General features: G+C 35.4%; 1 protein-coding gene across 1 annotated transcript in view; it reads left to right on the forward strand.

The window, feature by feature from the left end:
- GPD2 (glycerol-3-phosphate dehydrogenase 2) overlaps positions 1-18,108 on the forward strand; it is a 115,097-nt gene that overhangs the window by 77,126 nt on the left and 19,863 nt on the right. The window contains exons 7-8 of the mRNA XM_049773107.1: positions 23-167; positions 9,773-9,966. Coding sequence (XP_049629064.1) covers positions 23-167; positions 9,773-9,966 — 339 coding nt within the window. The remainder of the gene's footprint in view (positions 1-22; positions 168-9,772; positions 9,967-18,108) is intronic.

The raw sequence follows: 18,108 nt of genomic DNA on the forward strand, positions 1-18,108 counted from the left end.
TTGATTTTGCTTTCTTTCACAGGGAAAGAATTTGATGTGAGAGCCAAATGTGTTATCAATGCTACTGGTCCTTTCACGGATACTGTCCGCAAAATGGATGATCAGAAAGCATCAACTATCTGCCAGCCGAGTGCAGGGGTCCATATCGTCATGCCTGGCTACTATAGGTAACTTTTACTCTTTTACATTTACTTTTAGGTGGTGAATGGCCTAGAATGAATGAATGCCAGCCACAAAAATACATGCCTGTTTGTTCTTAGCATACCTTACTTAATACTATATGGTCGAGTTTGTAGTTAAACACAGAGATATAAGCTAAAAGAATGTCACCAAATACACTAAATACATAGTATAATTTAAGACTTGAATATTTTTTAGCATTTACTGCAGTATTCCTCTCTAGATGTTAATGATTTTCTTTTCTTCTTCTTTTCTTTTTGTTTGTTATTTGGGTCACAACTGGCAATGCTCAGGGGTTACTCCTGGTTCTATGCTCAGAAATCACTCCTGGCAGGCTCAGGGACCATCTGGGATGCCGGGATTCGAACCACTGACCTTCTGCATGCAAGACAAATGCATTACCTCCATGCTATCTCTCCGGCCCCTATGATTTTCAATTTTTAATTTTTTTCAGTAATCTTCAGGAGCCTTAAAAAGTTTTGTTTGTTTTGGATGGGCACACCTGGTGATGTTCAGTGGTTACTGTTGGCTCTGCACTCAGAAATTATTACCGTCTAGGGGCGCCATATGGGATGCCAGGGACCAAATCCGGTCGACCTTGTGCAAATCAAATGTCATACCCACTGTGCTATCTCTCTGGCCCCAATATTAAGATGTAATAGAACTCAAAAATAATTTTGAAAAATTTTAACTAATGGACATATTTTTATTGAAAACATTGAGAAATAATTTTTAAATATCATTTTACAAAGATTATTTCAGAAGAGTAATTACAAATAGAGATGAAAATTTTTGTTTTTGTTTTTTTGTGTCACACACAGCAGTGCTCAGGGGTTACTCCTGGTTTTATGCTCAGAAATCACTCCTGGCAGGCTCAGGGGACCATATGGGATGCCGGGATTTGAACCACCGACCTTCTTCATGCAAGGCAAACATCTTTTCTCCATGCCATCTCTCCAGCCCCCGATGAAAACTTTTTAATTACAAATTAATTCTTTAACTTAATCATTAATTACAAATAATATTCTTTTTTTATTCTTGAAAACAACTATATTCATCTATACTCCATTACCATTATTACTGATCAAACATAGTTTAAAGAGCAATTAAAAATGATAAACATTTATTTCACACAAAAGCTATTTACTAGAACTTTCACTTTTTGTTTTGTTTTTGTTTTCTGGCAGTATTCAGGGATTATTCCTGGCTCTCTGCTCAGAAATCACTCTTGGCAGGCTCTGGAAGCTGAGAATTGAACCCTGGTTGGCCACTTGCAAGGCAAATGTCCTACCTGCAGTGCTATCACTCTAGCCTCAGTAAACAACTATTTTAAAAAATGAAAATAAAAATATTGAAAATAAATAATAACTAATAAAATAGTTTTGCCTTTGAAGAATTTTAAGCATATGACACACAACTATGTAATGGTGCTTCTAAATTTTTATTTAAAAAAGTTTTTTAAACATTTTATTATTATCAGTGGTGCTCAAGGCTTACTCCTTGCTTTGTGCTCAAGGATTACTTCTGATGATTAATGCAATGCTGAGGATTGAACTGGGATTGCACATATATGGAAAAGATTCATGTAATTATATACATGTCCGAGACTTAGTCCATGTGTGACAAACTGGCAATTCTATCTGAATGGAATTGGATGCTCATATTATTTAATATTATGTTATTTGTAGTTGAGAAATATTAGAAATATTAGAAACAAGTTCTTAAACTTAGAGGAATAGGTAAGTAAATTATGTGCATCCACAAAAATTTTAAAAACTGATGAGTTAAATTTAAATGTAAAAAGGAGAGAGAAATGTTCTAAATGTTTTGTTTACTTGTCTATTTCTGCTTTGGGGGCCATACCCAGCTGTTCTATATGCTATATATGCTATCTATATATTTGCCTATATGCTCAGGAATCACTCCTCTCAGGCTCAGGGAACCATATGTGATTCCAGTGATCAAACCTCGGTCAGTAGCGTGAAAGGCAAAATGCCCTACCCTTTGTGCTGTCACTTCAGCTCCTCTGAATGGTTTCTTAATGAGTGAGAAGTTACCAAAAATAGTTTAGGCATTATTTATTTATTTATTTATTTATTTATTTATTTATTTACTTACTGTGTGTTGGATTTAAAATGAAGGGATATGATCTAAGTGTTAAGCTGCATGTCTTACACGTGAACAACTCCGGTTCCTCCCCCAATACAAGGCTCCTTGATGCAAACTACTGAGTTGTTCTTGGAGGCACCTGACCACTACTGGGGTGGCTTGGGCAGAACTTACACCATTATATAATCTCTTAGAGGGGTTCCTCTCTTTCTGAGCACCACTTAGAAATCTCACACACTGCATCCCCCCCCCCAAAAAAAAAGAAATAAAAACATTCAAGATAACCTAGTTTGTACGTTTTTTTATAATCGAGTTTATAGAATTTTTTGTCTCAGCTTTGGATGATGGTTTGTTTGCTTGTTTTAACATCTTTTAGAATAGAATACACATGCAATACTTACATGGTAGGCAAGCACATCATTGTAAATACTTTTGTTTAGAACATTTTTTTTTTTTTTTTTTTGGTTTTTGGGCCACACCCTGTGACGCTCAGGGGTTACTCCTGGCTATGCGCTCAGAAGTTGCTCCTGGCTTCTTGGGGGACCATATGGGACGCCGGGGGATCGAACCGCGGTCCGTCCTAGGCTAGCGCAGGCAAGGCAGGCAGGCACCTTACCTCCAGCGCCACTGCCCGGCCCCTGTTTAGAACATTTAATAAAACTTATTTTTGTTTAGAACATTCAATATATTTTTATGTTTTGTGTTTGTCTTTTCTTTACTATTTTCTTATCAATGGATACTTTAATTCCTAGTTAGCTTTTATTCCAATACTACCACTTAATGAGATTATTTGAAACACACCATTTTATTTTATGACCTGTCGTTATTCTATTGAAATGGGAAGACATTCTTCTCGTTTTACAAATTTATAAATAAAGAGACAGTACAAAAATAAGGTAATATCTAGCAGCAAAACTTTTAGGATTTCTTCATTGAATTACATTTTTTAAATAGTGTATACTTGATCAACTACTACTTCCAGTTTCTGATTTCTTATTTTTTCATGACAGCACGTAATTTATATAAATTTTGACAGTGATTCATCAGGGGAGTTTTTTGCTCGTTTTTGTTTGTTTGTTTGTTTGTTTTTGGTTTTTGGGCCACAGCCTGTGACACTCAGTGGTTACTCCTGGCTAGGCGCTAAGAAATCACTCCTGGCTTGGGGGACCATATGGGATGCCCGGGGATCGAAACGCGGTCCATCCTAGGCTAGCGCAGGCAAGGCAGGCTCCTTACCTCTAGCGCCACCGCGCCAGCCCCTGTTTTTTGTTTTTTTTTGGGGGGGGGGGTTACCCACACTCAACTGTGCTTAGGGATCACTCCTGAATCTACACTCAGTGATCACTTTTAGCATGCTTGGGGACAACATGAAATACCCAGGGTGAACCCATGTCAGCAGCATGCAAGGCAGTACCCTAACCATTGTACTATCTCTTCAGCCCCTTATTTTTTGTTGCTATTTATTTTATTGACCAGTATAGCATTAGCTTCAGGGACAACAATCCTAGTAACCAGTAAATATTTTTTTTGTTTTGTTTTGTTTTGTTTTAGTTTTTGGCTAAGGGGTGACTCCTGGCTGTCTGCTCAGAAATAGCTCCTGGCAGGCACGGGGGACCATATGGGACACCGGGATTCCAACCAACCACCTTTGGTCCTGGATCGGCTGCTTGCAAGGCAAACGCCACTGTGCTATCTCTCCGGGCCCCAGTAAATATGTTTTTAATAAAGACTACTTTCTCATATTCACTTGCCAAATTTGAGACTACTGTTGATGTTTTTAAATTAAACATTTTAGGGGCTGGAGCACTGGCGCAGCAGTAGGGCATTTGCCTTCCACATGGCTGACCTAGGACGGATAGCGATTTGATCCCCTGGTGTCCTATATGGTCCCCCAAGCTAGGAGCGATTTCTGAGTGCAGAGCCAGGAGTAACCCTTGAGCATCGCTGGGTGTGGCCAAACTCCCCCCACCTCAAAAACATTTTAACATAGCCCCCATAAGGGATATTTTATCTATCTATCTATCTATCTATCTATCTATCTATCTATCTATCTATCTATCTATCTATCTATCTATCTATCTATCTATCATCTATCTATCTATCTATCTATCTATCATCTATCTATGTCTGTCTATCATTTATCATCTATCTATCATTTATCTATTTATCATCTATCTATCATATATTTATTATCTATCTACCTTTTTTTGCTTTGGGCCATATCCAGTAATTCTCAGGAGATACTCTTGGCTCAACACTCAATTATCTCTCCTGGGGGTACTCAAGGAACCAGATGGGATGCTGGGCTTTGAACACAGGTAAACTACATAGCAGGCAGTCTCTTTACTGGCTTATTGTTTTGTCCCCAGGGTTATTTTTAATATGTAGATGTTAAAATAAAAATACAGGGTCCAAGAGTCAAAATTCAAGCTGAGCATGTGTTTTGCATCCAGAAGACCCAGATGTGCAGTATATATTGGGCTTTACAAGAGTTTCTTTTTGTCACTTATTAAACTAGTTATATAACCTCAACTACCATTCTACATGTAGAGTGTTTTTGTGCATGGTATATTTCTTTTCTTTAAAAAGAAAGCTTTAATATGCAAATAATTTGTTGTTAATTTATTTTTATATGCTTTTTGTTTACATTAAAAACAAACCTGGGGTTTTCATCAGAATTGTGGCTACATGCCATTGCAAAAGCAGTGGCAATGCCAAGTAATTAAAATAGATGATAATCTTTGAAAAGATAAAAAATCTTTAAAGATCTATGAAATCTTTAAAAAGATATGAAAAGAAGTCATCTCCTTCTTCTGTTCCATGGATGCTTTTTTACTAATGACAATAATGTTTTGTGCTTACTACTCTAACAGTGATTGCTAAGCAGTTAGCTATAAATTTATTTCAGTTTAACTAAGGGTACTCAGGAAGGCAAAATGCCTGCATAAGAAAAACCTGGGGCCAGAGAGATAGCATAGAGGCAGGGCATTTGCCTTTCATGCAGAAGGACGGTGGTTCGAATCCCGGCATCCCATATGGTTCCCAGAGCCTGCCAGGAGTGATTTCTAAATGTAGAGCCAGGAGTAATCTCTGAGCACTGCCGGGTCTGACCCAAAAACCAAAAAGAAAAAAAAGAAAAAGAAAAGAAAAAAGAAAAAACCCTTATATTTAACCCTACACACACATTAATTAGCAACTTTACTTCCAAAAGTCAAGCAGACCATACATAGTGCAAAAGACCCGGGCCTCATAGTGTTGTATAGGTCCTAGATTCACTGAGTGGCTCATAATTGAATTCGGTCAGATAAATGAATGGAAGAAACATAAGAGTCTTATGGGACCAGAGCAATAGTACAGCGGGTATGCATTTGCCTTGCACATGGCTCACTTGGGTTTCATCCCCAGCATCCCATATGGTCTCTGGAGCCTGCCAGGTGTATTTCTGAGCACATAGCCAGGAGTAACCCTGAGCACCATTGAGTGTGGCCTAAAAAAGAACAAAAGAAAAAAATTTTGTTTGCTTGTTTGTTTTTGTTTGTTTTGGGTCACACCTGGCAGCCCTCTGTGCTCAGAAATCACTCCTGGCAGGCTCGGGGGACCATATGGGATGCCAGGATTCTAACCACCGTCTTTCGGCATGCAAAGCAAACACCCTACCTCCATGCTATCTCTCCAGTCCCAGGGAAAAAATTTTTTATACCAACACATATTTGATTCGCTTATCTATTTTATATCCTGGAATTTTGCAAAATTTTCTTTTATTTTTTATTATTATTTTTAAATTTTTTTATTGAGACCATTGTGAACAATAAGTTTTTCATAGCTTTGTTTCAGGCATACAGCGACAGTGTATTAGGGCCATTCCCACTATCACTGTTGACTTCCCTCCACCAGAGTTTCCAGCATGCATCTCATACCTCCAACCTTAAAACCCTGGCCTGCCAGATTAACAGGCCCCTTTTAAGTTTAAATTGTTATAGTTTGGGCCTCTTGATTCTACTGTCTTTGTCTTTAGTTTCAGTATTTAGTTTTGACCTTTGGGTTTTGTAAAATTTTCTTGTGTTCACGAATGATAAATATTTAAGCAATTCTGCTATATATCTACTTATCATTGCTAGTTGGTAATATATTTATATTTCTACATAGTATAAATTGTATATACTCTATATAATATATACATTTATATACGTGTATAATATATATTATATATGCATTGTAAATAAATATAAATATATATTTGGGGGAATAGGGTACGCACCCAACTGTATGTGCTCAGGGCTTATTCCTGTTCTGTACAGTAAATGAGGGAACTGTATGTAGTGACAAAGATCAAACCAGTGTTAGCTACATTTAAAACCTTACTTGCTATACTACATCTTCATTCCTTGATATTCAGTTTTTTTAGAAGCCACACTGACAATGCTCAGAGATTATGCTGGTGGTGCTTGGAGAACTATATGGGATGCCAGAGATTGAACCTTGGAAAGCAAGAACCTCACCTGTTGTACTATTGTTCTGACTCCTGTCTTATTTTCAAATTTATGTGTGACCTTCACAAATTAATCCTTCATAAGAAAATAGACATTTTTCTCTAGTAGCTTAAATTGGTAGTTTAGAACTGATGAAAGCTTTTTCCAAGAGAATTCTTCAATCCTAAGGAAAATCTCTCCTAAATTGACCATCATAAATGCCATCCATTCAGAGCTTTGTTTCTCTTCCTTTTTAATTTTAGGCTTAACACATATGTCTTCACTTAAGTAGTTGAATTTTTATAGTTTCCAGATATGAGTGTGGTTATCATCACCTTCACCCTTTAAACTGCTTTTATTGCTTTGAATTATTTTAAGGGATTTAATATGTTTGCTTACCTGATGTCATTTTATCTGTAAATTACTGAATCTTAAAATATTAGGTTGGTAGAGGTTATTGAATTAGTTAGTAGACATGCCATATGTTATATGGTCAGTGAAATTATCATATATAAATATACCAACATGTAATTTGTTCTTTAAGTGTTAGTATATAGAATTGAATCTAAGAATTTTCTTGATTTTAATATAGTACTGTATGTCAAATTGAGACCTTATTTTTTGATACTTAGAATCGGACCCTGGACCTCACACATGCCAGACAAGTAAAGTGCTCTTGCCACTGAGCTAGTTAATAGCTCTCAGATTGAAAATTTAAACTGTTGAGTTTAAAACACATTTCCAAAGTGACTGACTTAATGATACATTCTTGTGTATCAACCCACAATCAAATTAGAGGCTTAACAGATATGTAATTAACTAGATTCTTGAAATATTTTAAAGTATCTTATTAGAAACACAAAGAAAAAATATGGCAATAGAGACTAAGAATACTTGATCCTTGTAATTTAAAATGTATATTAATGAAAGTAAAATAATTTTTCTCTAGAAACTGAGTAAAAATGTCTTTCTTTAGAGTTTAAATATATACTTTGGGTTTATATATACTTTGAGTTCTCCTTAGGGTTTAAATATATACTTTTAAAGTTTAAGTATAATCTTTGATATACTTCTGTGGTGTTTTTAGCTTGAGCCGAAACTTTTGTATCAATAATATGTTCTAAACAATGATTTATTTTTACAAAAGCTGTGTAGATATGGGTGGTATTTCAAAGTTATGAGTTTGTACAAGGAAGAAGTTAGTGCTTTTAATGGTTTAGAGAATATCATCTAAGATGTTTGTAAAAATTTTTTCATAAAATATTTTGGCTTGCTTTTAAGCTGTTGTTGTTCTCTCATTCTTACACGTATTAATCAACCTAGGTTTAAAAGAATTTGTTACAGAAACAAACATAAAATGGTTGGCCTATGGTCTTCCAAATATATAGGTATAGGAAGAATTTCTAGGAGTTTATTGTTGCCTAGTAGAGTAGTGTTTTCTATTTAAGAAATCAGATTGATTAGAATCTGAAACTACATTTACAAAAAATAACTTCAACACTGATTGCCATGAAAATTTGTCCTATTGAAACATTTCTCTCAAGATTTATATTTGAAAATGTGATTTGTATTCCTTTTTACCCTTTAGTAACTGTTTTTTGGAACCACTGAGATACAATAGCCTCTAGAGAATTAATATAATGGTTTGTAGAGACTGCATAACATAACTGACAGATTTTGTTAGTGTTTATCTGCAGTCCTATATTCTTTCTTTCAAGTGTGTTTTATAATATTAGAAGTGTGACTTTATTAAATAAGTTTTAGTGAAATTTTTTATTAATATTTTGGAAAATTTTATGCAATTTTTTTCATAAGTGACATCTTTAAACCTTGATTAACAGTATAGTGAACTAGCATTTTCTATCTTTTAGAAGATTTTCTTGCGAAGATAGGCCTCTCCTCCTTGACCTTATCTTAGTACAGTTTTATTTAAGCAGTAGTAGAAAACAACCCTTTTCTCCATAGAGGCAGTTCTTCTGATTTCTGTAAGACTGAAAGAAAGTAAGAAATTTTATATTTGGTGAAGTGGTACCAGTTCCTGCCTGCACAAAGAAGTAAAGGACTTTGATTACATTTTAGTTTCTTGAAAATTAGATCCTTCACTTTCTCATATACTTCTGAAATCTATTGAAAGATGTGCCAAATGTCAAATGTCCCAGCAAAATACTTTTCATAAACTTGAAATAAAGGTGAAAAATCTGTCCTTAATTGACCATCATAAAAATATGTTATTGTCATGTATCCTCTTGGCATTGTCTGATGTGTATGCTATGAGACAGTGGGAGAAGTCTACTTTCTCATTTAGCCTTTAATCAGATGAAGAATAGTGGTTTTGCTATATAATATTAATGTAACACTTTTCATTCCTTCTTGATATCACAATTTTCTCTGTTTGGTATTTTTACATTAAAGCAGAAGCAGAAAAAGTGACAGATCATGTATTTCTTGTTTTCTTATATTATGATTTATTAATATATATGTATATATTTTTGGTTTTTGGGCCACACCCAGTGATGCTCAGGGTTTACTCCTGCCTAGGCGCTCAGAAATAGGTCCTGGCTTTGGGGGCCATATTGGATGCCGGGGATCGAACTGTGGGCCATCCTAGTCTAATGGGGTCAAGACATTACCACTTGCACCACTGCTCTGGCCCAATAAAATTCTTTTTAATATCATATTTATAAAATATTAAGGTTAAATTTTATTGATTTAAGAAATGTTTAATTCTTTTTAATTTATTTTTTAGCCTTTTTAATATCTTTATTTAAATACCTGATGACAAACATGATTGTGGTTGGATTTCAGTCATGTAAGGAACACCCCCCTTCACCAGTGCAACATTCCCATCACCAAAGTCCCAAATCTTTCTCCTCCCCATCCCACCTCCGCCTGTAATCTAGACAGGCTTTCTACTTCCCTCATTCATTCACATTGTTTTGATAGTTCTCAAAGTAGTTATTTCTCTAAATGCACTCATCACTCTTTGAAATGTTTAATTCTTCATCTTTTCTCAGCCCTGAGAGTATGGGACTTCTTGATCCAGCGACCAGTGATGGACGAGTTATCTTCTTCTTACCCTGGGAAAAGATGACCATAGCTGGAACTACTGACACTCCAACAGATGTTACACACCATCCTATTCCTTCAGAGGATGATATCAACTTTATTTTGAATGAAGTACGAAATTACCTGAGTAGTGATGTAGAAGGTAATATATGCATTCTTTTAAGCTGTTCTCCTTCCATCCTCTATTAAAATCTTTACCCTTCTAACAGGGTGGTGCTGTGTTCCCAGCCTGACTCATCTCCACACTTTACTTGCTTTAATTTTTCTGTGCTGATATTATTATTATTTTTATTATTAATTATTATTATTTTATATTTAGGAAGACTAAATAATAACAGTAAGAAGAGGTTGACTTTTCCACCTCTTTTTCTTTATATATCTGTGTAATTTGTACTGGTCTTTTCCTTTTGTTCTTTTTATTTTTTTTTTTATTTTTTTTATTTTTTTTGGCTTGTGAAAATATTAGCTTTATTCGGTGGACAAGACTGAAGTCCAAAGACTCAGCATAAGTTCTAGCCAAAAGCCTCCCTTTTTAAAATTGATTCTTTTTAAAATTGATTCATCATTGGTGAAAAATATATTATTTCTGTTTAGCTTCACACCTCTATATTTGTACATACCTCACCATACCTACCATTAAAATTCCAGTACATTTAAGCACAAAAGACCCTCTTCTCATTCTTCTCTTATTCCTTTACCTTCACCAATTAACTTGGTTTTCTTTGAATGTCAAGATTAGTTTTATTGTGTTTTGCCTCTTGTGCTTTAGTTTTTCAGACTCAACACATGAGTGAAAGCACCCTGTAATCCTCTTTTGCATCTTAACTCAGATGCACACAGTCACACATAGTTATTTGGTAAATAATCATGACAATCAAGTATTCCTATTTAAATATTCAAGAGTGAATCACAATTTTACCTTGATATTTTTCTACTTTTGAATTTAAGGGAATCTTTACCTTATTATGATTATTTTTTACATGTATATACATACATACATATATATTTGTTGTTTTGGTAGTGCTAAGGTTTAATCTTGGCTCTCTGCTCAGAAATGAGGCCTGGCAGGACTTGGGAGACCATTTGAAGTGCCAGAAATCAAAACCGGGTTGATTGTGGGCAAATAAAGTTCCCATCCACTGTGCTATTGCTCAGTACCATGACTATATTTTGATGTTTGATAGTTTTTAATGAGTCATTCTTTATTTTATTTACTTGGGTAAATAAAATTTACTTGAGTAGAAATGGGCTTATATCTGGCCCCTACAAGCAGGAAATTTAGATTGCTGGAGCAAAGAATTAAAATTAATCAAGAGCAGAGAGTGCTCTTCACAGTTTCCAAATTCTTAAAGTTCAAATGCAGTAAAGATGAGAAATCTAACTGCTTCTATGTGCTGAGCGGCTGGATGTGCAGGAAGCTGGTATAGGCTCCAAAAGGGTACTTACTGTGCCCAGATTGTAGGTGGGGTTTCCACCAGTAAAATCAGTTTTGGACTCTAAAAACCCCTTGCTTTGATTCTACATTTCAATAGATGGAAGGTTTTGGTTGGACATGGGAGGACAATAATGGTCTTTTCCGTTAACATTACTTTTTGGTATATATGGAACTGGTGAAGCTAATACAGTGTTTTTGTCAGTTTTCATGTTCAGTACCAGTAGTTGCTATTGCTATCTAAAAATTGTTTGGGGGCTTTTTTACGGTGGTCTAGTGATTTGAGATTTAGTTCTCTACATTGGCAAATACCTGGAGGTAAAAACAGAGGTAAAAACTTATTTGATTTGATTTGATTTGATTTTTGGTGTTTGGGCCACATCTGGCAGGGGTCAGTCCTGGCTCTGTGCCCAGAAATCACTCCTGTCACGCTGAGGGGACCATATGGGGTATCAGGGAGTGAACCCAGGTTAGCTGTGTACAAAGCAAAAGCTTTACCCATTGTGCTGTTGGTCTGGCCCCTGACAACTTTTTTTAGATTACACCTTTGAGAAATTGTCATTAATCTGGGTAGAATGTTACTATTGAGAGAGAGAGAGAGAGAGAGAGAGAGAGAGAGAGAGAGAGAGAGAGAGAGAAAGAACTTGGTCACCTGGTTCTAACATAGGGTCTCCCCCATACAAGTCAAGAGCTCTGCTGCTAAAACACATCTCTGTCACTATGCTATAGTTTTGTTTTTTTAAACTTTGACATTATCTATTTTATACCAGGCAGTTCTGCCTATTGCTTATGTTACCTCTGATTCCCTTTAACATCATTATGAAGTATATTTTGTAATTCGCACTAGATAGAATAAATTGACTAAGTTTTATACATATGGTTCATGTGTGTTAAAACCAAGATGAGGATAGAGGTCAATTTAGCACCAATTCTGAGTAAAGCACAGTACTCCTGATGGTAGGTCTGGATTTTTATGATGTAGCATTATATTCACTAGGGAGTGGATTATGGCTCTCAGTTCATTTCATAGAAGCTGCTAGACACCTTCAGAATAATAGTGACCTTTGCTCTAGACTTGCTTTGTTTGGATTTGGATGTTAAGTCAGAAGAGGTCTCATCTTATAACTGATCCCGTGGGCCAACTCATCTTTTCTGTAGCTCTGAAATATTAAAGGGTTGGTATAAATCCTACAGCAATAGTGTGGAAATGTTTTGTATTCACCAGGGTTGCAATCATCATTTTAAAAGGATTTATTAAATGAATGAATAAGTAAAATTCTGACAACATTTTCTGAGCCTCCCCAAATGACTATATCCTTAAGGAAAAAAAAAAGTGTCAAATCTTAACACTCCATGCATGCTGTTCACAGCAGCTGCCACGCTTCTGCAAAATGCGTTGGAACAATTCTGAAAAGCATTTTGCCTGTTGGGAATAAGACCATGTCTTCTTTTACAATTTAGAAAGCTTTCCATTCACAGTCTGTATTTTTTAGATTACTTGTTTGTTCTTTTCTTAAATGGGTAATTGATAGTTGTATGGCCTGTGCTGGTCAAAGAAGAAAAATTATCTTTTGAAAAATGTATCATTAAGTCTCCTGTATAGAGGTTAATCAGAAAGATACAGAGGCAAAAATAAGCTATGACGTAGTTGGATTGAGAGAGACAGAAGATTTGCCCAGTGCTTTATTCCTGTAGTTTTTCTGGAGTGTTTCTCTAGGCAGTTTCTCTAGTTGTACATAGGTTTTCACATATGCAATTAGTAGTGTTTATAGATTGCCCGTTATTCAATTAACAACCAGGCTGGTCATATCAACTCACTGCAGACCTGCCTTTTCACTGCCAGAAATTGTTCCAGGGTTATCAATTTACACAGGCTTGGCTGTCTTCCAGCTATTTAATTATAGTGTCATGTGCTTTGCTTTTTTCTAGTTTCATTAGTTTATAAATGTAATATGGTATCTTATTTTTCTGATTAACACTTCATTTCACCAGTTAAACATATGGCAGGGAAGTATTGATTTCTGACATTGTTTCCTCTGTACTCATTTGGGTATTTTCTTTCTTTTTTTTTTTTTTTTTCCATTTGGGTATTTTCACATGCCTTTTATTATTTTTTTGAAGTGGCAAGGATGAGAAAGATCACCCCAACTGTTCACCTTAAATAACCAATGAAAAACAAAACTACACATTTAACTTTTAGTTGTCGCTGCACTTCTTGTGAGCTTTGCTTTCCATTTAAAAATAAAAATCAAGGATTTTGCCAAATCTTAGAATAAAGATATTGATTGTAATTCGAAATAATCACATGACATTTAGTTGTTTTTTTTTTTTTTAACTAGCTGTGGAAACTTGTCTTTTCAACTATTTATATTTTATTCTTTACTTAGAATATGGTACTACTAATGGTGATGTGTAGTGTAGTAAAAATTATTCTTAAGCATCATGGTAAAAGGACTATTTTGTTTTTCCACTATGTTGGTTTTGTTTGTTAGTTTTGTTTAACAATCTGAGGTGCTCAGGATTTTTTTAAACATCTAGAAAATTAGTTCTTTAACTGAATGGGTTTGAGGGAGCTACATGGAATGGAGTCAGTTCAAGAGGTTGAGCATAAATATGCCTAGTATGCGCAAAGTGCAGTTAGCCTTTAACACTGGATTCTCTTCTGCCCCTTTCAAAATGTGACTCCTGTTATTCCTCAACCAAACTTTCAGGCCCACACTGCTGTCTGAGGCTCCCCCAGAATGGTTCTCCTTAGAACTGCAGCTATGGCTTCTATTTAAAAAATGAACTTGGCGCCATCCTTGTTAGTCAGTTTATTAAGTGTTGCTTAGTAAGATCTTTTCTCAACTTTAAAAGCATTATGATTTCCTGTCATTGTATTTTATTTTACACATTCATATTAGTTCTGAAAGTTGTGTTATTTAAGTCACATCCCAGTGTGAAACACTGTTTGTACACACTAATGTTAAGGTGTAATTTTGAAAGCTAAATTTCAATTATTTAAGTATATAATCAAAATAAATCTTATATAAAGTCTGGCTTAGTGACTTAGAGTCCCAAATATTCTTGTCTTTGGCTTCGTCCTATCAGCTTTTGTTGTTTAAGAATTTGAAAGAATGTTTTAATATCCCACATATTATTTATATGTAGCCTGCAGCAGATGCACACTATATGGGAGTAATGAAAAATATTAGAATTGACATTACTGAAGACTTTCAACAGGTGGGAAAGATGAACCAGTAATAAAATCTTGCTTAGCTATTTTTGACATGTGAGAATCACAAAAACCAGAGTCAATCTTTGAGCTCTGAAGTTTAAAAGCCTTGAGTTGGGGCCGGGCGGTGGCACTAGAGGTAAGGTGCCTGCCTTGCCTGCGCCAGCCTTGGACACACCGCGGTTCGATCCCCCGGCATCCCATATGGTCCCCCAAGCCAGGAGCAACTTCTGAGCGCATAGCCAGGAGTAACCCTAAGCGTTACCAGGTGTGGTCCAAAAACCAAAAAAAAAAAAAAAAAAAAGCCTTGAGTTGTTTCTTCATATGTTATACTGTGGAGAATTAGGAAGAAGATAATGTTTATTACTTTTGACTACAACTTGAATGATAAAATCAATTTCTGGTAAGACCTAGTAGCATTACTTAAGATTCAATTCGTTTCTTTGAATTCATGGGATGAGAAGAAGAGGAGCGTATATTTTGAAAAAAATACATATGGAACATGCTATAGCAGTAAAGTATTTAGGTGATGGGGAGAAATATCACAAAAAAAGCTTAATCTCATAAGGAAAGAAGATATACTCGGATTTCACTGGAAAGACGCTTTCTTCATTAAAGATAGGGGCATGGTGGCATAATCAGTATGAAGATTTTCTGTTGTGATCTGATATATATTTATTAGTTGGGAAATTTTGCTCCTTGTGCAAGAACATAATTCTAAGCATGTGCCTATTGTGTGGCTATTGAAATATAAGGTAGTTAAAATGATAGGAAATTAGAAATTCAGTGCCTGACTTACATAAATAACATTTCAAGTATATCTAGTAGCTAGTGAAGTGGAGAGTGATGATAAAATAGAGCACTTCCATCACTGCAGAAGAGTCATTGAAACAGTGCTATTGTATAGCGTCAAAAGATATTAGACATGCTTGATTTAATAGTCAATTCATATTTTTATCTTGTAAAAAAAAGAGCCCCAGATATAAGAAGACTCTAGGAATTTTGTTTAACAACTCACTAATGCCTAAAGTATATACACTCTCATTTACCCTTCCTCCACTCCCTTGTAAGAAATTTTAATTTTATTATTATTATTTGTGGTTTTTTTTTTTTTTGGTCTTTGGGCCACACCCAGTGACACTCAGGGGTTACTCCTGGCTATGTGCTCAGAAATTTCTCCTGCTTGGGAGAACATATGGGATGCTGGGAAATCGAACCGCGGTCCATCCTGGGCCAGCCACGTGCAGGGCAAATGTCCTACCACTGCGCCAGCACTGCGGCCCCATTTTATGTTGTCCTAAAAATTTCTTAGTGTAATGGTAAGAAGATTACCACAAATAAAGAAGTGCAATTATGGCAGAGAAGGGACCACTATGAAAAAAGATCACTTGGAACAAGAATTGGGTGCTGAAAGGAAGTAAAGTGATATGCACAATACCCCTTCAGTAACAATATAGCAAACCACAGTAGCAAAAGGGAAGAGAAAGAGAGAGACAGACAGATAGAGTGAAGAATTAGAAGATGGAAGAGAAGGAGAAAGAGGAGAAAGAAGAGGAGGGGGAGGAGGAGAAAGCAGAAGAAAGAAAAATAAGGAGTAAAAGGAAGATAAAGGAAGAGTTACAAGAGGAGGAGGAGGAAATAAAATGAGGAATGTATCTGCAGTAGAGGCAGATGGGGGTTAATTGGGGGAAAAACTGGGAACATTGGTAGCAGGAAATGTGCACTGGTGAAGGGATGGACGTTGTATGTAACTGTGTCTTATGGTGACACACAACTTGAATTTTTTTTAAGTTGTTTTGCAGTAGCTGGGATTGAACTCAATACATTTAAGGTATGAACTCTACCAGGGAATCAAATCCTAAATGTATTTCTTTTAAGGTCCAACATTCATCAGATATAATTATCAGGAAAAGCTAGTTCTCTGAAAAAGCTAAATGCTAAGATAACAAGTAAAATGAAATTCCTGGCATAATATGAATTTTTGAATATTAATTGTAAGAGTAAGGATTAAAAATGGTATCAATATCCTTGTTTTATTTAGTAGTATCTGATTGAAAAGTGCAAATGCCTTATTTCAATCTTTTTTTTTTCCTATTATACCAGTAGACCAAAGCCACAAAGATTGTTTGCTAAAAGATTGTTGCTATACTTTAGAGTTATTCTAGAAAGTACTTGTACACAAGGTTTACTTCTTTATGTATGTCTTTATTTATTCTTTTATGTTTTGGGCCACACTCAGCAGTGCTTGGGCTTACTCTGACTTTGTACTCAGTGATCGCTCCTGGTGGGCTCAGGGAACCCTATGGGATGTCGGGGATTAAAACCTGGCTGCTAGTATCCTCCCTGCTTTTATGTCTCTATGGCCCTCTCATTAAATAATTTTAAAATCAATCAGAAGAATTTAATTCGGAATTTAAAACAAATCCCTGGTCAGCAACCTAAGGAATTTCACTGACACACTCTTCATACTTTGTGTTGACCACAGTGACGTTCTAAGTGGTTGCTTAAGTTTATTTTTGACTCAGAGGGCAATTTGAACTTTAATGGAAAATAGTGGTAATTTCCTAGTTAGGCTTTTTATAAATATTAAAACATTGCCTTACTTTTGCTGAGGTTTTAAAAGGCTTTTTTGGAATAAATGAAGCAAGAATTAACCTCTCATTTGATGGAAACTTTCAGGATTAAATCTATTTCTGAGAACATAAGCATCAGTGGCATCTAGGAATGAAAGACCTGTATTGAAACTCCTTTTTGTTTTCTATTGAATACCACCATACACCTTAGACTTTCTCTACCAGTTTGTTACAATTCTTCTCTTCCTTTGTTTCAGTAACAGTGTTCAGATGTAGTTTGATTCTAGGTTCATGGATGCTACTTCTTTTTGATTATAGTTGTGTTAGGGAGCCAAGTATTAATGTCCAGATTTATGGCCATTGAATTTATTTATTTTTTTTTGTTTTTGTTTTTGTTTTTGGGCCACACCCAGTGTTGCTCAGGGGTTACTCCTGGCTGTCTGCTCAGAAATAGCTCCTGGCAGGCACGGGGGACCATATGGGACACCGGGATTCGAACCAACCACCTTTGGTCCTGGATCGGCTGCTTGCAAGGCAAACACCGCTGTGCTATCTCTCTGGGCCCTGAATTTATTTTTAACATTAATTTATTTACTACATTTTCAGTTAGTATAAAAAAATAGAGATTATCTGTCATCCTACATGTTATTTTAGCTTATTTTTCCCTAAATTTGTTTCGGTGATTTTTTTTTTTAGGAGCTGTTGTGTGGATTTTGTTTTTGTTTTTGTTTTTTATTAATTATTTCAAGGAGTCTTTGTACAGTTGATAAAAATATAGCAACATTTCTGTGCATGAATATTTAGAATATGTCACCATATGAAGATATAAAACTAAAGAGAAAATTAGATCTAAAGTTCAGATTGTTTTTGCTCCCTGCATGAGTTATTACACTAAGATCTTAGCAGAGTATGGGATAACAGATTTATTGATAATTCCATATTATATATAAAATGTTTTCTTAGTCTTCTCATATTTTGAAACTTGTTTTTTCCTTTTGTCTCAGTTTAAATTGGAATTAAAATTTATCATTGTAAAGCATGTGGTTTTGTGGTATTAACTGTGTT

Source organism: Suncus etruscus, chromosome 5 (assembly GCF_024139225.1).
Source record: "Suncus etruscus isolate mSunEtr1 chromosome 5, mSunEtr1.pri.cur, whole genome shotgun sequence".
Lineage (NCBI taxonomy): Eukaryota > Metazoa > Chordata > Mammalia > Eulipotyphla > Soricidae > Suncus > Suncus etruscus.